Source organism: Rhopilema esculentum, chromosome 5 (assembly GCF_057945365.1).
Source record: "Rhopilema esculentum isolate cy_ngs chromosome 5, ASM5794536v1, whole genome shotgun sequence".
In the NCBI taxonomy this organism is placed as follows: Eukaryota; Metazoa; Cnidaria; class Scyphozoa; order Rhizostomeae; family Rhizostomatidae; genus Rhopilema; species Rhopilema esculentum.
Genome location: NC_142819.1, coordinates 1,004,941 through 1,026,271, shown reverse-complemented (window position 1 = coordinate 1,026,271; position 21,331 = coordinate 1,004,941). Strand labels below are relative to the sequence as shown.

The following is a 21,331-nucleotide window of genomic DNA, read 5'->3' as shown; positions in this document are numbered from 1 at the left end:
TAGGAAGATTTACCCTTGGACTGGGAAAGGTTATAAAATGTCATTGGTTTGTCATTAAACCATAGAATTTCATAAAGAATCAGTCTTGCTTCAGTTTGTTGTCTGTAAACAAGTCCATGTCAAAAATCACAATATAAAATCTGGAGCCTACTAAGGCTAAGAACTTCTACATTGCAAAAATTGTCATATTGTCCACATGAAATTTAGCACTTTCATGCTTCTAAACTTAGAACCTTTTAAATTTCTATCCTAACTTAAAAAATGTGGCCTCTTGCTGTTTTCTGAAAAATTTAAAAGAAAAATTCAGATTTGATTTTCTTGGCACTGCTTGAAGTGAAATTACATGATAGATATTCCTAGAATAGGAAGCATTGCAGACAAGTCTTTATTTGCCATTAGCTAGATCAACTTTGTGGAAATCTTTCAAGAAACCCACCAGTTACATCTAAGATACCCTTTGTTTGAAACCCTGGTTTAAAATCTGCCAACATATCTTTGATAATATTCTGATGAAAATAATCTTGATTTGATTTGATTTAATTCAATCTTGAATATTTTCCCTAAAAATATACTGTGTAATTGACTTGATTTGTGTTGAAAAATAATCATGATTCAATTTCATTGAAAGTTATGATAATCATTTTCTTGACATTTGTCAACTCATCTTCTTTGTTAAGATAAGTCCTTTCTGCAAAAAACATTACAATATCTGAAATTTTACTAAAACAGGACCCAAAACAGAGCCTCGAGGTACTCCTGATAGAAATGACTGAAAAGATCCTAACAGACATTTCAAGAAAGTGTTCCATATCTAAGTAAGAGTCAAGTTGGGATTTTGGCAAAATGATGGGGCAAAATTGATCAGGCAAAAGTTAAAAACTAATGGTACATTTCTCCTCTCCTTTACCTAAGGGAAAAAGTGGTGCATTTTCTATCAGTTAGAAAACTAAAAGTTTCACATACGTGTATAAACTGCATCCGTTTAAGTTATGCAAGATCTTCTATTGTTAATAGCATAATAGTTTGGTACTTTTAATCTTGAACTGCTCACTTCTCATGGTTCTTAACTTAAAGGTTTATGGAACTTAAAGGCCTTGCACAACAGGCATGCTTTGCAATTATATTTTCAAAGCTGCCTAATATCTTATCGCATGAAAAACAAGATACAGTCAATTTCTTTGCGTCTAAGGAAAGAGTTACTGCAAAGCATGCTGGTTGTTCAAGAGCCTTTAACAATTTTTTTGAGTGAGGCTAAATTTCAATATTGTAAAAGAGTTTTGAACTTTCAGTCAAAAGTGAAAGACATACCCTTGATAAGTCAGACATTTACTCAGTCAGGTACCCTCAATAAGTCAGACATTTACTCATTCAGACTATTTCCTTTTCCCTTTCTTGAAGACCTGACTTAACAGGATTCAGCTGTAGATTATTTCAAATATCATTTTTATCAAATGCTTGATGGTTGTGAAAAAGCTTGATTTGTGAGAAGTTGTCAACTTTGGTTCTTGTTAAATAAGAATGCAATTTTTATTAGTAACATTTTATAAGATCTTCTGCTTCAAGTTAGTAGGCATTTAACAACAATAGAAATACCAGTAGAAAACAAAAAATCAATTTTTTGGATGAAATTAAAAAAAAATTCTCCTTTCTCAGCTGACAAATAGAAAATCAATTTATTACAATATACACAATAGTATCTTTTGACAAGGAATACAAACAATAATACAAACATCGAGAAGCAAAATATTCTGGAAGATGATTAACCCAAGCAAAGTTGAAAGATACCCTGGGAAATTTGATGTTCTGGTGGATATTGTAAATTTGCTGAACAATGAGATTTTATGGCTTTTGCTAAAATTCTAATATGATGCTATAAACATGCTTCTCTTTTTGGCAGCACACTGCTATTTTGTTTGGCAACCATTAAGCACAACAATTTTTATATAATCATTAGGATTGCTACATTTGGTATTATTAAGAGTCACTGCCTCACAGAATTATAAGAGTGATTTCCAATTGTCGTAGCAACATTATCACAACTCTTTTCCTGTCAGGTCTTTATCAACTCTCTTAAAAACCATAAAAATAATTTTGTACAATAATCGCCTACTAATAATGAGTATTTTCGCATGCTATTTGCTGTTTATCAAATACTAGTTGCAGTACAATGACAAAGCTTACAAAGTGGCGAAAAAGTCACCACAGGCATTTAACTTCACTGTCAACACGATTTTACCAAGATTTGTTTTGAGAACCATATCAATGTGTAACCAACGAGTCCAAATCAATACTGAAATTCTAGAAAACCCTGACTTATTTCCACTGATCACAATATGACATATCAAGATAACTGTTTTGAGCTATTATTTGATACAGCTACACTAGAAATGGATATTTATTAACAAAAGTAAAGTAGAAGGTATTATTTTACACACAGCTATACGATAAAGAGCAAATCGTTTTCAGTTTTCACAAGGCAAGGGCACAATCCCGTTATATAGCCTTGATTTATCTGAAATTTACAATTTTATTGAACCAGCCAATGTTTAATGAAGCAGTCAAGCAAGGTATTATCTGTGTGAAATCATTGAACACACTTCAAGATCTTCCTAGCTTCCCGAAGACCACTGATAAAAGCTCCTGTGACAGTTTGAGGAAATTGTCGATTTGTTGCCTAAAAAAGGAAGTTTCATCAAAGTTTTTAATGCGTATCTCAGTTTCATCAATACAAATGTGACTAAGACACAAATGTATATTTAACCGCTTCTAAAAAGTAGCAAAAAATGTCAAGAACGAAAATTAATGCCCCAACAGATACAGAAACCAGTAGAACAGTGACATTCAAGCACTTGAAGGCAGTCTGTCCCATATTGTGCTCAACTTTATTTCCATGGGAGTGAAATTCACGCACCGTCGAGCTTGATCGATAATTAAATGATTTAAAGCAATCAGAGACAACTTCGATTCAAGAGCTTTTGGATCAAATGGCTGTGTTCCCATTGAAGTGAAGCTGTGGCTAGAAAATTTTTATTCCCTGTTTGATTTGTGCGACAGATATGTCAAGACCGAAAATAAAATGCTTCCAGTATCATCATTCAATTCCTGTAATTAAATCTCCTTGCCATTTCCGATAGCTTTTTCCTCGCAGTTTCAAATATCGCTCACTACCGCAGCTAGGCCAGCCAAAGCGAGCAGTGTAATCCGATAAAGCGGGCAGACCAATGGTACAGTCTGCCTTTAAGTACAAAGCAGAGAAAAAAAGGAAAAATCGTGGTCAAAATCCAATGAAATTGGAAGTTTACGATTCACATAAAGAAACAGTATTTGACTAGCTAAGTTGCTGGAGCATGCAGAGGTTCTAGGAAAGCTGCTCAAGCAGGTATAAGAACAAAAAGTAATTGCATTGCTTTGACCACGTTCAAACCTCGTCCTCTAGCAATAAAATTTATTCCCCAGATGATTTCTTTATTTAATAATGAACCCCTAAACCCTTTAAACTCGAAGTTACGGGAGATAAGTATATTTAAGAGAATCCATCACTAAACAGAAATTCTATTCAATTAAACCTTGAATTAACCTGACAATCGGATTTCCTCTTCATTTTTGATTTTATAAATATTTCATAGATCTTATCTATAATTTTTTCTTAAATGTATTACGTTATCCTTGTGTTTATCATTTGTTTCCACCAATTCTGTCTAAAATGTTTGGGCTAACTGTGATGACTAGCTACCGTAACCTGAATATGATGAATCAGCGTTCGACATATGGCTATTAAAAAAAATAATGTTGTTTAACACGTCAAATGTCTTTCATGTTTCAGAAATTTTGGAAAAGCGTTCAAGCGCTAAAATTAAAAAAAAATCCCCTTTAAATCTTGTGCTTGAATAAAATTATCAAAAATTGATGAAAGATTTTGAGAAAAATAAAATTGAAAGAAAAGTAAAAAAGAAAAATAAATTACTCTATTACTTTTTACTATAATGATAATTCGTTAACAAAATTCTGTAAATTCCATTGAAGATCAACAGATATTAACAAACTAAAGTTTTGTGCATTTTTTTAATATCGTTTAGGCTTGGATGAAAATAACAAACAAAGATTACCACAGCTTCTTGGATGTTTGCCAAACCCAAACAGAAAAATATCATCATAGATCATTGGACCCATGACGCATTGGAAAGTACTTAAGAGATGAGGAAATTGCTTTAAAGAAATTAGTATTTTTTATGATGTTTTCGCATTGAAGTTTAATCTAAAGGCCTCGCAAATAAAAAATCTAATTTACGAATTTCGTCGTAAAGTGTCGGTTTTCTTGAGCATCGATTGATGTCTCTACATTGCAAATGTTATATTTCACATTCACGTTCAACACTAATTCATCAAAGTTCCCGTCCACATGGATGACTAGGAATTTCGAATAATTAATAGTAGCAGTGAAAGACGGTAAAGAAATGGCTAATATCTAGTGAGCTGTCAAATAAACAAGTAAAAATATCTGTGGAATCCGAAAAATCTAGACCTAGAGGAAAATATCGTGTTTCATTGAATTGGTTTCTTATATTTTTCAAGAAGTAGAAATTATTCCAGGAATATGACATCGACATTTGGCCAGTAGAGAAGTCAGTGCATGTAGGAAAAGCCTTCTTACTTTGCTTTAGATTTCTAGTAACTTGCGTTCACGATTATCAAAACCTAGAGATTAGAAATGTACCTCGCCAGCAAAATAGATTTTCTCGTCGATTGTCTCCGCAAGAACATCGTAGTCTTCACCAGACGCATTGACTCCAATATATGAATACGTCATTTCAATGTGCTCTTCAGAACCCCAACGTGTGACAAAGTACTTTGAAGGTTTATCGACAGTCTAAGAGTTGAAAATTGTGATTAGTCGAAAAACCAAATACAGATCAATTATAGACAGGAAGGTGGATTCAACCCATGATAATTCTGAAAATGTAGCTGGGAGAGTAACTAAATCTAAAATCTTCTTTGCAATTTAAAAACGACCAATTTTAAACCTCTTGATATGTTCTTTATTTACTATTAGTTAGCTTTTCATTTAGTCAAGTTACTATCAGTCAACATACTATTGTTTATTTACTATTAGATTTCTTGCTTATTTTACTTATTTAGTAAATAAAGAATAAGACAATTAAGTAAATAAAAATATTTAGTAAATAAAGAATCAAATTGAGGGGTGCAATTTGAGAATTTACGGTAACAGTGGGGGCTTATTCGAGGGGAGGGGGGGAGGTTATTGACAATTTTTAGTTCTAGGGTGGGGGCTTATTCGAGGGGGGGGGGAGGTGGGTGGCCGATTCGAAGATTTACGGTATCCGTAAGAAAAACCTAAAACCTGTTTTAATAACTAATCAAATATAGATAGTTTGCATCTACAGTCCCTGATAGACGTTGGCAAGATTTTTCATCCCCCCCCCCGCATCAGTTCAATGTTGCTGTCTCTACTATTAAAGGGCATATATACCAACATTGAATATGGGGTTGAATGGACCTTGAATAAAGGGGAGGGTGTGGGGTTGATGCATGCTACCCAACATGTGTTTAGGTGCTTGTCTCAAATACCATGAAACAGGACAGCAAAACATATTTTTTTCTTTCTGTGAACCTGTTCAATTATATTACAGAAATTATATTATTATATTACATTACAATTACAGAAAGTACCAATCAAGAACTCTCAATCTTGATTGGATTTGCAACTTTTTATCACCTGCATAGAAAATTCAAAGACATTTTTATAATATTCTTTTGGCATAAAAGTAATGCCAACATATTTCTCCTTGGTTAAAACAGCAGGCAGCTTCATTCCAGCTGGACTGAACACACAAGTGTAATAACAGAAAAATCGAGTTTCAAACTATCCTTCAAATTAAACCAGCCACTACAAACAGCCAAAGAAGGTCAAATTCACGCACTTCTAATGGTATGTTTTTTCATTAAACTTAAATGCAAATAACCCAACCTCTCGTTAGAGTGAAAAAATAGCAAAAGTGGTTAGGCTTGTGTATTTGCGGCTGCAATAACAATCTTGATGGTATTGATGGAGCAACATCTGGGAACCATGTCTTTCAAAAAAAGACTTATTTTCTGATTATAAATGAAAATTCTGTTTATGGAAATTTTCAAATTGAAAATCGCAGTGTGTTTTTCCTAATCAAAATGCAAACGAAGAAAGAAAAATGGCTTTGTGAATAACAGTAGATCCCTGCCAAGAAGGAGCCAAAATCTAAGAATCAACAAACTGCCTTTAATTAAGCACTTTGTATTTGATAGCCTATTCTAGCCTGATCCTATTTTATATTTGACATATAGTATATCATTATATACTATATTGTATGAATCATTTGATCCTATATTCCTTCTAGAGCCTATTATATTTAAGGTAAAAATGCCTTTATTTCAAAAGGATTCTCCTCTGAACCATCATAAACAAACCGAATAACGTTAATTAGACATTTCTTACAACTGATTAACGCCAATATGGACAGAATCAACTACTGTTAGTAAGTTCTGAGCAGTTGCACTCATTACCAGAAAATCAGCATTTATATACCATAAAACCCGTTCAATCTCATAAAGCGATACCTCTTTTGCCAGGCATCAACGGCCAAATTCACCATCAAAGTAAAACATTTATACAAGAATTAAGTGTTATAGCCCCAAACGCTCCAACTTTCATATGCATCTTTAAAACAAGACCCAAGAACAGTCTGAATCACGAAAAATTAGGTTCTTCAACGCAGGGGTTTATCACACTGTCCTAGATATAAAGCTGTGAAGGAACACGTTGGGCGACTGGCTGTTGTCAACTTGATTCGGAATTCTTAAAGAATAGGAATAGTGGCTGTCTTCTAACGTTACTACACAAAAATGTTTAACAACGTTTTGTGAAGTATAACAGTGCTTTCTTTTTAGGCAAATTAATCTTGAAATGACATTTTAAACTTACAACGAGAAAGCAAGGGATACAGGTTAAGATATAAACGAATGATGTGGTCGATAGGCCTACCTGTTTAGGGAACATCTTTGCTAAAGTTTGCAGACAGCGATCAACAATATTTTCATCGCTCAGTTTCTGAGCTTTCAAAGCAGCATCGCCGGCTAACAGAGCCATTAGAACAGGACTGTCCTAAGGAGTAAAATAAGTGCTTTAATAAATGAGGCAACCTTGGGAATACAAAGGCTTAGATATATATCATAGCACTACTGAATGCCATACCTGAATTTGCTTTCAATTCAACACGTGATGTACAAAAATCAGACAAGTTATTTGATAGAGGAAGGCACTGTATGAAATTCGATACACAATCAATGGTAGACAAACTGATCTAAAATCGCTGCTTGCCATCTAAAAGCATTCTAAAAAGGTAGGTACGAGTCATATCTCCATACGCTCATTGCATGTTTTGCATAAAAGCTTTGAGAATAATCCCATTGAACTGAAAATGCACTTGAAAAGAAAATCTTTATTTAGTCTTCTATACTTTGTCACACGACTCTTCTTTTTTGCGATATTGATATTCAAGGACTCCTAGATGATTGAATTTTTTCACAAAGTTTCTTTTCGTAACAATGATAACTATCTTTCAACAAGCTTTTTCTAGGAGCAAGTTCGGAGCTTATTTGGAATAGTAGTTGTGGAAATTAAAGTTTCAAAACAGTTTGGCTGCGAAACAGCAGCATACACACGAGATGGTATCATGTTGAGTAGAATTTTACGTTAAGAGCCTGGTAACTAGAATTTGGTTCATAATTCCTAAGGGTAGAGTCACATTTCTTGTTATTAAGATGAGTCGCGAAAGTTCATGATTGCATAGAAATGCAAGGATAACTATGTCAGTTTCGTAAAACTTCTGTATAAACTGTCTTCTCAATACTTAAATTCTATTGTCTTAGGAAAGAAAAGCATTAACAAGATAAAGGCGTATGTCTATAGGCAAGAAAAATGAGACTGATTATTCAAAAAAAATAAGTCCAAGATCACTTATAGTAAAACATGAAACGTTCTGTTTATTGAATATAAACAAGAAAAAACTGTGATGAAAAGACTAAAAGATGTTGCGAAACTTTGAAAACTGGGGGTTTTATCATAATTTACATTATCAGTGTTCATGATAAATAAACTCACAGAGTTCAACATTTGCGACGGCGGGATCTGAGGCAATGGGAAATTGCCTTGAATTTTAACATCATTAAAAGATAATTGCAGTTGCAAAGATCATCGGAAAAGTAGAAAAATTTGTCAGTAGGAAATGAATCCAATCGAGTCATTAATTCCGATTTAATTTACCCAAAATAAAATCAATTAAAATCAGGATTCATGTGGAAAAAAACAAGTTATCAATGGCTAAAACTAATTTAGTCTAAAACCACAAGCATTTGACGCAAATGAAAATTAACATACATTTTTCATAAGAAAGTTAAAATCTGAATTATTTTTAAACAAAGTAGAATCATTTCTGTAGCCATCTATGCGGTTAGAGCATTTGTTATCAAGGGTTTGACGAAAACAACTGAAACTGCAGGAGATGATCTCCTGATGTCTCATCCGTGGACAAAACTTATCAACTAAAATGAAAAAGGAACAAACCCGGACAGCTGTTTTGGTATAACATGAATAGCAACTCAGACTGAAATTAGTTTCTGTTACCAGCTAGCATCAATCCCAATTTAAAGAAACTAATATAGTTTTTGCCTGCCAAAGTTCCTTGGCGAACCGAACAAGAGGCGCTGTATTTTTGTATTTATCATTCCTCTTTAAAATGCAACCCTTCCCCCTTCTAAAGAGCAGTATTGGTAGTTTAAGCAAATATTATAGATCTCCTACGACGTTTTATAGAAAACCATTATTGTTCCAAAGGGTGGCTGAACTTGCTTTTGAAAAATGTCATAGTGCTCTAATGCATTTGACAGGCATTGTGGCTCTTTCACCACTTTCCCTGGCAATGTCTGTTGAAATCTTGCAAAAAAGATGAACTATAAATCTTATCTCAGAGCAGCATCTCAAAAATACCCGACAAAGCAGTGCAAGACTAATAATGGTATTGCTGGTGATTTGCAATGGGCAAAACGTTAAGCATATGTCCTTAATCACATTCCAAAATTCGGTGTTTTGATGCTTCTAACAAGTCAGCAAAAGAGGGAATAACAAACGATGTTTGATCGGTATCTGTGATGACAACACATACCTTTCCTGATACATCATAGAACAAACAGCCAAAACCTCTGTCTTCGCATGAATCCGGAATGTGACCGAAATAGTCTGCAGTCTCAATTTGATCACTCCAGAATTTTTTCTTAAACTGCATCACTACCTGAAAATAAATCTTAAAGATCGAAACATTTGAAGCTATCAAGCAGGGTAGCGAGTGAAAATCAGGGTAACGTGTATTTACATTTACACATTCATAATACATATCGGTTTTTGGGTATATTTTATTGCAAATAAACAAAAAGTAAAACATCATGGGCATTTCTTAACGATCTGTTTGCTCGTTACCAAGTTGCAACATACAAAATAACAAGAGAGGCAGGAAATGGTTTGTGCTGTTGCAGAAAAGGTTTAAGCTCCTTAAATTATTTGAAAGAATTAAGTGCTAATCTGTTATACCAGCCCATCAGCAGTCAGCAGTAATTGAAAGCACAGCACGATAAATACCTCTACTTCCAATTTAATTTGTGATGCAAAGTTAACATTCATTTGAAGGAAATGATTTTAGTCTAATGTGAATCAAATTAACTTCTGATTTACTATGCAGTATCCACATAAAACATGGCATTTCCCCACACATTTTAATCAAGTAACAGTACTTTGGGGTCGATAAAAGCAGCAAACGAGGAATACAAACGATAACTTGAATCGATTATACAGATGATCCAGTTAAATGAAAAGCATTTGGTGGTTTTCTCCAACAGGATGCAAGATGTCTGTGGATCATCAAATCAAAACCATTCGAGGATTTTTTGAATACATTGCCAATATAGAATTTGCATATTGAAAAAAATAAGAGATGCCAGATGCATTGGACCCTGGGATTGTTGTAAAATGACACTGTCAACTGGCAAAAAATGAGCAAAAAAGGTTTGATTGAAAGCATATCCTTGTCCGGTGTCAGGCAAATTGGTAATATCGAGACTGGCCAAATACATACAAAAATGTTGGGTGTTAATGAAATTTTTACATGATAATGATAGCATGTTCTTGCCACTGACGCTGTCAAGATTTATATGTTACTGGTATTGTTAAAAAGAGGCCAGTTGGAGAGAAACGGCTCAAGCCTGGCATTGAAGCATCAACTATGCAATCATAGCTGGAGCATGGGCAACAAATATTACATGAGAAAATGTCGGGGTGATTCCATTTAAATTCATAGGATGATGACTGAACAAATAAAAGTGTGTACTTAATTTTACAGAAACAGACAGGTATCATGATGCTTCATATAATGCAGTTAAATGAGTCTCAGGTCAGGTGACTTTTCAGAACCTAAAGACTTTTGAAATGGCATGAAATAGCAAATAAATCGAATTTACTTGGAAAATTGTTAGAAGAATCGCACAAAAAAGTATTATAAATCTTGCCAACATTTACAGGAAAGTTTGGAACAAGTTGCCTGATGATCGCATTAAGCGTGAAACTACACCAAAAGCGGAATTGTTGTAACAGATATAAACAAACTAGAATATTTCTAACCTTTTCGATGACACCAGCACCAATTTTTGATATTGACTCCTTCTTTGGTTCAGGAAACGACGGTAGAAATTCCATTGATCCTTTTTTGAGAACAGATAGTGGTACCGCAACGACAACCTTTAAATATTCAAAAACATTTTAAAGTTTTTCGAAAAAGTGTTCGTATCAAGAAAATACTAGCAACAAGAAATTTTGCTTGCATAAAAAGTGTGAAAACTGCATGTTAACTGCGAACAGTGTGACCAATTAAAACTTACTAACTTTTTTAAGATACGATATACGAGAGCGAGTATCATTGAGTATTTGAAACAAAAAGTCCTTTTCGTGCTGAATTAATATATGTATATAACAACTTTAAACACGACAAATCTTCTTGCAGATTGCAAGGGGAGCGCCTGCAGGCCCCTCCAATCGCTATAAATTCCTCAACTGCCTAAAAGTATGAAAAACAAGATTGCTGGTTGAAAGTGAACTGCTTAAATGCAAACCAGGGCATGAATTAAACGTACAACAGGCGTTTTAAAGCCATAGTAAACAGCGCACGTGATAAAGAAATAATTACGCAGAGATACACGTTTTTAAGGTGGTGCTGATGGAGTGCAAATGGGAACACGAAATAGTCTTAAGTAGACTTAGGATACACGATAATTAAATACGGTAACAATTACTTCTGATCTGTTAAATATAGTTATAAAACACAATTATCCAATGTCTTTCCAAGATGTTTCCAGCAATTGGCTTTCAATGAGATGTATACAGAGTTGATATGAGAACTGCCAGATATGACAAATACAGTTAGAAAGCTTAATTTCGTATTACGAAAAATCCAGATGATAACCTTATCAGCTGAAAATGTTTCCCCACTGCGAGCTGTTACTTGCACTTGGCTCTCAGCGTAATTTACAGCTACCACCTGAAATAAAATTTGCGTTCGATTGGTAGTAAATTATACTCATATGGTTTCATAACTATTAAGAAACGGGTAGGCACACAAACGGAGTGACATAATTATAACTTGGCCTAATTAATGGTAGTTGACATTTTTTATTATAATCTCTGTACTATTCATACAATTTTATATTTATGACAAGAAAATTTCTCTACGATGTCCGGTTTCTTTTCTAGAGCGTAACCTATTTCAAACAACTGCAGACAATAAATACAATAAAGAAATCTTTGTATATTCATAAGACTAAAACAGGTCTACCTTTTTTATTACTGCCCAATTTGCAGACAGAAAAGGATAAAAAACCCACCTCACAGGAAAGATTAATATCTAGATCTTTTGATAGAGCCTCGGTGACAGAGCCAAAGCCTTTCTCAACCCAGGCATGATCTCCAGCGAATTGCAGCATCGATTCGTTTTGATTCCAATTTAGCGCAGAAACATTTTCAATAGGGGCACCAAATGCATACTCCAAGTTGGCAAGGTGAAATTGCAGTAGACCTTCTTCTTCCTTTAATAACAGAGGCGACAAAATGAAAATTAAAATGCAAATACAGAAGAGAAGAGAGGTACGATCCTTTGAATCTTTTTATCGAGGAAAATATACTAACAACCTAATCTTCAGAAAATAAAGAATAGAAATATGAAGAATAGAAGTAAAATTCATTACTGGCAGAGGCTCGCTAAAGGTAAAAAAAAATTGATATGAGATTGTCTTGTTTGGATCTTTAAAACAGGACTGTCAACAACATTGCAGACACAACATTGACATTAGAACAATGTAATCTTTATTACTATTTAAAAGTATGATCTTAAATATTTGAAAGTATGATGGCAAGTTTTTGCTGCCTTTAAGCTTCATTGGTACAGCTTTCAAAATCATATCTTTCTCTTAACTATAGGTTATTATTAATTACTCTGATAAGTCAATATTAAATCTGTAAATCTGTAGTACGTAGTTCTGCGTACAGAATGCGAACAGAATTGTTTTCAAATAAGAACATACTATAAACCCAGTAACCGAAATCCTATGCTTATTCTGCCAAGCGTGCTCTGGCCTACGATCATCTTATGACTGACTTTCCTAGCATTCATAAGAAATTCAGAAAGGTTGCTTCTAGCAATAAGTGTTATCACCAGTATAAGCAGGTGAAACGATGTGAAAACGCAGCCATGATAACACGCTGACTAGACAAACCTTTGTCAATTTGCGATAAATTTGAGCCTCTAGGTCTAGCTTCCTGGCGTCAAGGTGATCTAAAACAAGCAAGCATCGAATCAAATGCAATTCTCGTCTCTTCAAGTAGTTAAAACTGTGAGCAGACGTACAACAAAAATTAATTATCTGCAAAAAATGAATTGAATGCAATATGACTAAATTTCTTCCAAACTGCTTTAATACCTTGTTGATAACTATCGAAAAAATAAGCTCATTGCTGATCAATACTAATGGAGCATTTGAAAATACATGGAATAAACAAATTATTTCTCATTCATTTAGAACAGTATTATTTGCACTTCCAAATAAGTGAAACGGGTTTAGACTTACTATAAATATCGGACCAAAACAACTTTATTTTGGAAGTCTTGCTTACCGTGCAACCAATGAAAATTGGCAAGTAATGACAAAAATTATTTTATTGTTGATGAATTGCTTAACGTTCCTCGGCTTAGTCAAGTGTTACGAGAGAATGCTTTGATCTCATAAACAACTTTCAAGATAAATCAATTCACCTTTTTTACGCAATCAATATTAAGTTATAATTTCCTTCTTTCAGATTTTCAGATAGAACACATTTCTATGTTCTTCCTCTCCTAAAAATTCTCCTTTCTATGCAATTATATTTAAGGGCGATTATTTGTTTCTTTCAAAAATTTCCAGACACAAATCGAAACAATTCCAAGCAGCTTACTTTTTAATGAGATTTGCTGTATGCCTTGGTTTTCGTCATTCCTTTGATCTTCATCAGGCTCAAGCATCAGATTGAAATAAAACTCTACTTTCTGATCCATCTCTTCTCCAGCAACTTCTCCGTTTTCGTCAATCAGATTGCACTTTGAGCCTAAAAAGCGCAACGGCTTGCTAAGCTGAAATCAAATCGAAATTCAAGTTATTCATATATCATAGAGAAAATATTGTTAGATCAGAGTATTCAAAAGATAAAGGATGCAGATATTGTATATAAGTAGTTGGAGGCCTTCAGCAAATGAACCACTACAGACTGATCGTTTAAATTTATAGAATCTTAGTGCACAAGAGCTAGGCATCTACATTTTAGATGGAATGCATGTGCGAATCAAGGGAATGCAACCAGCCCTATGCAATAGAAATTGCGTCAACAAATAACAAATAGCGTTAGGTTTACCATGTATCTTAAATGATATTTTCAATGCTCACAACAAATGAAAATGCAAACATAACCGCCCAATAATTCGACTAAAATTCTGTAGAGACAAATAAACACACAAATCACCTGTCTGTTCATTATATACATTGGATTATTGATGCAGCCAGTTATTATTTGAGGCCCTTTGCTAACGCAAGCGCCTAAAGAAGTATCGTCTTGAACTCTTCCACCAACAGAATCTCTCGCTTCTAGAACCTTAACCTGCAAGCAAAACAATGAGGCTTTTGGGGGATGACATTTAATCAATCTCCGGTCATTGTACAGTTGCTTGTACATCGTAGCATAGAGTAAAGCTCGATTAATCAGCAATTTCAGAATAAAAGGAAACTAGATGCTAAATTGGTATAGAATTACAAACATAGTTGGGCGTACAACGACATTTAAGAGGTAAACACGGGTGTCGTTGATAATACACGAGGAAATGCGTCACCGTTATTTATCACTGTTATCTATAGTGCAGCTTAATAGACCACCTACTCCAAGTAGCACATATGTTAAGGGCACGTTATCTCCAGAGCGATTATAGAAATAACCCTGCTAGAAGTGGAAGAGAGGAATTGACGAGGCAGATATTATGTTTCTGGACGTCCTATCTATGACCCAACAGAGCAACTGGCAAGAGTTAAAGTAGAGTTACTTCGATAGAAAAGGTTAGATGCACTGAGGGAAAGGTTTCTCAAGCCCTGAAGTATCTGGGAATTTGCTTAAGCAGAAAGATATCGAGCAGCTAGAAACTGCAGGTTATTGCAGTTGTACACCCTTTTATAGCGTAATTCTAGACACATAAGAGCATATAATTACCATAATTCTATGCAATACACAGTAGAATAGTTACTTTGAATAGCAGTACATGCTGGTTCAAATTCATATACATTGCGCAGATCCTAATACGACAGGTTTTCACTGACAGTAAACATAAGCAAATAATCGTAGTGACAAAAAAGAGAACCCGGATATTACTGATAAATACTGTACTACAGACATAGTACAGAGAAAATACAGATATTTTGGGGCGACGTTTGATGACCTGGGGTTGACATTTCCTCAATTTTATAACTGTGGCTCCAGAGTTTATAAGTAGAATAGCTCAGGGTTTGATGGTTTGGAATACTAAGATGGATGTGGCCATTTTTTTAGAATATCACCAACAAGAATCAAGTTTATGGAATGCACGATAAAAACAAACATTCTTATTTAATAATCTGATGAAAGGGCAGTACCTTACATCCAGCTCTTGTTAACTGAACCGCGGCAGAAAGTCCAGCAAAGCCTGCGCCAATTACTATGACAGAGCCCTGAAGAAAAATAAAATAACAATGAAAGAATGTGAGGAAATCATATTGATTAGAAATCACTGACGAAGAAGAACGCGATAAAGGTTTAGATTCAGTAAACAACACATGGAAATAGGATTTACACTATGTTTTTAAAGAAGGAAGATTTCATAACAAAGACTAAAACAGAAGTAAAATGAAAAAGAGAGTGAAATAAAAAATCATACTTACCATGAAATATTCTTTGTTCAGAATTCCATCTCTAGGTATATCTGACATAACGCCAAAATTTATTCGTCCACTAATCGTTAGAAAATCCAACACATCTTTCAGAATCTCGCACATCGTAATTCGCGTAAGCCCTCTGATCACAACGAATGGTAGGCAGCTCTCCAGAGAAAGAAAAGCCTTAGAAAAGGAGGAAAATTATATGGCAACGAAATGTTTTGCAGGAACGTTTTCAGATGAAGAAAAACAAGAAAAATCTTATCAGGTATTAACTCACGCTCTGTAATATCAAAGTCGAATTATGATATTTTTGTAATATGTGATATCAAATGTTTTGAGTAAATTTCAGCAAATGACATTGATAAGGAACTGATAAACATTATCACTACTTATCTTTAGAAATCAAATACAAAAAAAACAAAGTTTGGAAAACTTTTACTTTTCTTTGATTGAAGTTAGAAGCCAGTGCAATTAGGCTTTACTGCTCTTCGGTATGAGGAGCTTCTTGATAGGGCTCTATAAACCATCTTCAAAAAGATATTATTCCAATTTCCGCAGCTGTTTGGTTACTTAGATTGGAGGTACTTTAAATTTTCACCGTTGCTTTAGGATAATAATGTTTTAAGACGTACCTTAACATTCGAATTCCAAATCGACAAAGCCAGATTTCTCAAGCCAAGATAGATGGACGAATATCTATCAAGGTAAAATGTATATGGAATAGATACTTTGGGAAAAAATTAGCAAATACCATAATGATAACAAAGTAACTAAGAAAGTTTTTTTCACATCTTTTAAACATTTCTGCCACCTCTGTTAGAGAGAAGATTATTTACAAAACATATGTTCACGAACACTTTTAACATATTTGGTTGTTTTTTCAAGTAAAAGTGACCATTTTAGAAATCAAGGCAATTTTGATTAACGAAACAGGGGAACGACAATCAACAGACAAAAATCACTTTGTAGATTCACCTTAAACAAACTAATTTCCTTTAACATACTTTAAAAGATAAGGGAAAGCATCTTTTTCTTCGGGTAGCATTATATCAGGGCTGTAGCAGCCGGCTTTCTCTGTGTCATCAGGTGCATGGAACGGTTGAATGAAATCCTTGTCTCTCTCACTTTCAGTGTCTGTGAAAAGAGAGAGGGTTTTATAGGAGCATCATATTGTCTCTACTTTTGTCACATGTGAAGCACCTAGGTACGTCTGTCAAACAATTATTGCAGTTATTTTTGTCCAGAGCATGCAACTACAAAACAGGTCTACAATTGACTAAAATCAAGAGAAAAACTTCGAAAACTTAACAGAAAAACTGGACGTTTTAAACAATAGAACCTAAAGCATTTCTATTTCTACGCCACGTGAATCAGCTCAGCTACTTCTGACCGGAGCAATACTTCTGTTCGGTGTTTTAGACCCTCTCGTAACAAATACTGAAGGAGGAGCATATAGGATTTACCAAAATACTGTCAACATAAATGAACATTTGTCAGCCGTATGTGAAGTCTTTGAGATCGGGAATACCTCAAATAAATAGCCATTTGCAGAGGTGCAGGAGCAATAAGTAAATGAGGTGGAGTGGTAGATGTAAAACATCCACCAAAACAAAAAATTGTCGAAAAATGCCAGATATTGCTATTTTGTCGGAAATGGTAGAACAACTTCATCTTTCGCATCACCTCCATCCCCGACTTCCTTAACGAAAGAATATTAACTCCCACTGCACCCCTGTGGAATTGCAAAATAGTATCAAAGGGAATAAATGGGATCTAACCATTTCCATTTTGCTTCTCAGACGACATCGATAAAGCACTGAATCCAATGCCATCTGGAAAGTATTCTTTTAACACTGAGAAGGGCGAGCTGTACTTTAGCAGGGGTAGATACGTTAAAGTGTTGAGCCAGTCTATCGATTTTGCTTCTTGTGCTTCCTGTGACAGGAGATAAAACAAACCGCTACGATGCTTGATCTTGCGCAAGGGCATTTTCAATTTTTGACACTTATATTATCACTTTTAGCCTAATGAAAACAGTTCATATTTTTAAATGTTAACAAGCATAAATAATTGTAGTATAGCTTGATATTTACTTACAAAGAACGAGAGATTACCTTTCACTGCAGCTAATAATGTAGATAAACATGTGATCATCGATTTAATTGTATTAGCCTACTTTAAGTATATTCCTTTTATGGATATAAATATACTTACATACAATAACAGAAGAATAAGAAATTTCCTTTTGTCATTGTCCTCTTACAGCATTTTTTATATATAAAAATATATTATTTTATAAAAGAATATTTAATAGTTAATATTTTCAATATTTAATATAGATGTATTTGCTCATTATATATATCTATTATATATATATATATATATATATATATATCATACAATTTTCATGCATGTGTCAAAAAACTACCAACCTGGGCCTCTTCTTCCATACATATCCATCCGCTAGCCTTGAAAAAAAGGTTATGAAAGGCTTTTAATTTTGGCAAATATAGATTTTATCAATTAGATTGTAAGTGCAAACAGTGGACTTAATGGGAAAGGTTCTATTCAAGAGATAAACATGAAATAATGTGAAATAAACATGAGAGCAGTACTGAAGAATGAAACGTTTTTGAAAATTTCACACCAAAAGTCATAAATATGAGGTTAACATTAAAGGCATATTCAAATGATATTCATTCCTGCTATACATAAATCATGGTATACATAAATTTTCATGGTATACATAAATAAACCTTATTACCAATTTCTCTAAACTTTTAAAAAGCAATGATAAAATCAAAAAGCCAAGTGCAAAAGTAACATTCTGTAAATTGAACAATTATCTAAAAAAGTTTAAAACAACTGAAGTCAGCTTTGTCAATACCAGATACACTTTGAATCAACCCAAAAATAATTGCAAATTACTTTTCTGCAGATAACATGATTGCAGACATGACCCTACCTTTGAGCAATGCCATTTGCTTTTAAGAACACCATTTTGCACTACTGTATCAGAAACACTGCGCCATTTCTTACATTTGTGACATAAAACCCAATAATTTAGAACTTCTTCAGCAAAGAATAGTTTTAATGACAGCTCTTTCTGGCAATTTGCAGCAGCTTCCAGCTTCCAATCCGTAAATCTTTTATTCCCTTCTTTGTGACTGAAAATGAATTGATTAATATGCAAATTAAACTATATATATTTGTGGGACTTAAGGGGTGTTTGTTAAACAGAGAAAACAATTGAAAGCTCAGATATTTTAGCAGAAAGAGCTATAAAAGAAACTCAAAAAAGCCAATAAGCTTTTCGCTTATTGCAATCTTGGCCACAGCATCTAAGAAACCCATAAACCACACAATTTGAAAGAATATCACAAAAAAATGTTAATGCATTTTAATTTTTATTTCAATGTCCAATAAAATATTCTGCAATACCTATAAACAGGTGAAAATAATTTTCAGCAGTTTAAATATTGTGTCATTGCCCCCTCTACAACTTATTTCATTGCCTCTTCATACAAAAACCTTTCAATGGCTTAGCATGGCCATGCTGGCAGCCTCTGTTTTTTGTCTACCAATTGGAATTAATGTCAAAATCCAGAATAGGTCAGAGTGTAAGTGTCCATGGCAACGTTGTTGGCCTAAGTTTTCACAAAATACAATATTTATTACAACTGCAATAATTTGGAATAGCTTATGTATTTAAGATTAAAGCAATCATAAACTACATTGTCACAAGTGCCTTTTGGCAACAATTATCTTTAAGAAGGAGTTATCTTCTTCTACCTCCTCTTTGATATTAATTTTCCCCTGTGTGTCAGCAAGTTTCTAATATTGCAATGATGTTTTGTAAACATTATGTGAAAGTTGAAAAACTTTACTTTGATGACATCACATAATGTTCAGTACCTTCTATAAGTATAGTCAAAGCATTCATTACAGAAGTGTTCTCCATTGGACAAGTGGTACCATCTTGATGTATACCCATCTCTTGCACAACTAAAAATTAATAAGACAAACTTGATACAAAAGAACCAAAAAATCCTGATATTTTTTAAAAAAATTGAAATACATTTTCCAATCTGTTTGATTAACTCCAACCAAAACCAATATTTTTTATAAATGTTCTCTTTTTCAATAAAGCATACTTTAGATAACAAAAATTTAAGATGGTAAACATTCTGTTTTGTTGTTAAATATGGATTTGTCTTTGTAAAATGATAGAGTTCACCAACGAATTCATAATTTTGTAGATGGTCAAAATGAAATAGATCTATTTATTTTTTTAAATAACATACAAATAAGCACATTCTTGCAGTCATTATTACACAGTGTCTGAAGATTCTTTGCCTAATCAAGTGACATAAGAAATAACTCAACAGTGAGGGCTCAGCAGCGAGGGCTCAACAGTGAGGGCCCAGTGGGACTTGGGTACACCCTTCATGCTAATATTCTAAATATGAGAGTAAATAGATATTTTGCTGTAGTTTGTCCCGAGACACCTCATTTATTATCTACTCTCCGGCTTGCACAAAATTTAACTGGTTTACCTTTACACTCGTCTCCTGTTTTTATCACGAGAAGCGGAACAAAATGTCTACTTTGTATGATTTACAGCCCTGCTTTAAGATTTTCAACGCCGATTGATGGTAATAGTAAAATCAAACTGGGCCTAGGTGCTAGTTAGAGCTGGATAAAAATTTCCATTTAAATTCTACGTACTATATCAATGAAAAAATCGATACCCGCTTGTTAGTTTGGCAAAGCAAGCCGGTTGTTCACGTGGACATCCGGTCTTTTCACATTTTCTGTAGGTTCTTTTCCTTGGTGAATCCTCAGTCTTTGAAGATTGTTTTCTTTTGGGTGTACGTCCACTCCTTCTACACTGCGCTGCACTCTCTGATGCCATATTTGATCAATGATTTATTCTGGAAACACTATTATCCATCCCTGCATGGTGATGGAACACAACCACGAGTTCGAATCACGCGCCCTTTTTGTAGCGCCTCGCTTTGGCTACTACTTTTCGCTATCAATGATATATAAGCGACTTGTTCGCTATATACCAATACGTATTTGTAATTAATTTTGCAATATTTAGTCCAACTTTATGCATTTCTTGCTGTAAAAGGGCATATTAAATGTAGAGAGACGAGGGCCATCTCGGCCTATATGCCTAATGAAATAAGAAAATAGAAAAAGATTGACAATTTGATAGCAACAGTACGACTTTAGCCCTCCAAAATCTACACCTTTTCCTTGGGAATTTGGCTGAAAATATTGTAGTAGGGTTTCTTAAATAATTTCTTGAAACTTACACCATGTGAGCTGCTAACACGCGTGTTTGAGGAGAGAGAGAGGAGAATGGAAACGCATGGATGTGCTACCGGAACCACGCCCCTTTTTGGAACTTCCCATTCTCTTCAATAAAATTCAAGTTGGTTATGTTCGTTTTGAAGGGTTTTTGCATCTGCTTCTCGCAGTCGCTGGCTTTTCATAAATGCAGCTAAAGAAATTTTCATGAGCTCCGCCACTGTTAAGAATTGATACCATTTTATAAAAAGTTTGAAGTAACCTACTACTTTTGATTCATCCTGTCTTTATGGGTGGAATTTTAGAAGGAATGAGACTTTGACCAAGAATTTGACCGTATTAGATTATTTTCATCTTGAAAATGGATATTTTTACTGCGCACGCGCAAAAATGATAACGAAATAGTTTAAAATAAGCTGTTTTCAAAACCTTTTCTTCC

General features: G+C 34.1%; 1 protein-coding gene across 1 annotated transcript; it reads right to left on the bottom strand.

Annotated features, from left to right (window-relative positions):
• Positions 1 to 59: 59 nt before the first annotated feature.
• LOC135689689 (lysine-specific histone demethylase 2) lies at positions 60 to 20,590 on the bottom strand. Its single transcript, XM_065207003.2, has 19 exons — positions 20,325 to 20,590; positions 19,489 to 19,578; positions 18,539 to 18,740; positions 18,006 to 18,041; positions 17,352 to 17,508; positions 16,578 to 16,707; positions 16,206 to 16,269; positions 15,577 to 15,753; positions 15,292 to 15,366; positions 14,138 to 14,272; positions 13,577 to 13,751; positions 12,862 to 12,920; positions 11,974 to 12,174; positions 11,556 to 11,630; positions 10,718 to 10,834; positions 9,213 to 9,338; positions 7,034 to 7,153; positions 4,715 to 4,867; positions 60 to 2,674 (listed from the first exon to the last, which is right to left on the bottom strand). Exons 1-19 carry the CDS (start codon positions 20,486 to 20,488, stop codon positions 2,585 to 2,587), a joined length of 2,346 nt encoding a protein of 781 aa, XP_065063075.1. The 5' UTR covers positions 20,489 to 20,590; the 3' UTR covers positions 60 to 2,584.
• Between the last annotated feature and the right edge of the window lie 741 nt (positions 20,591 to 21,331).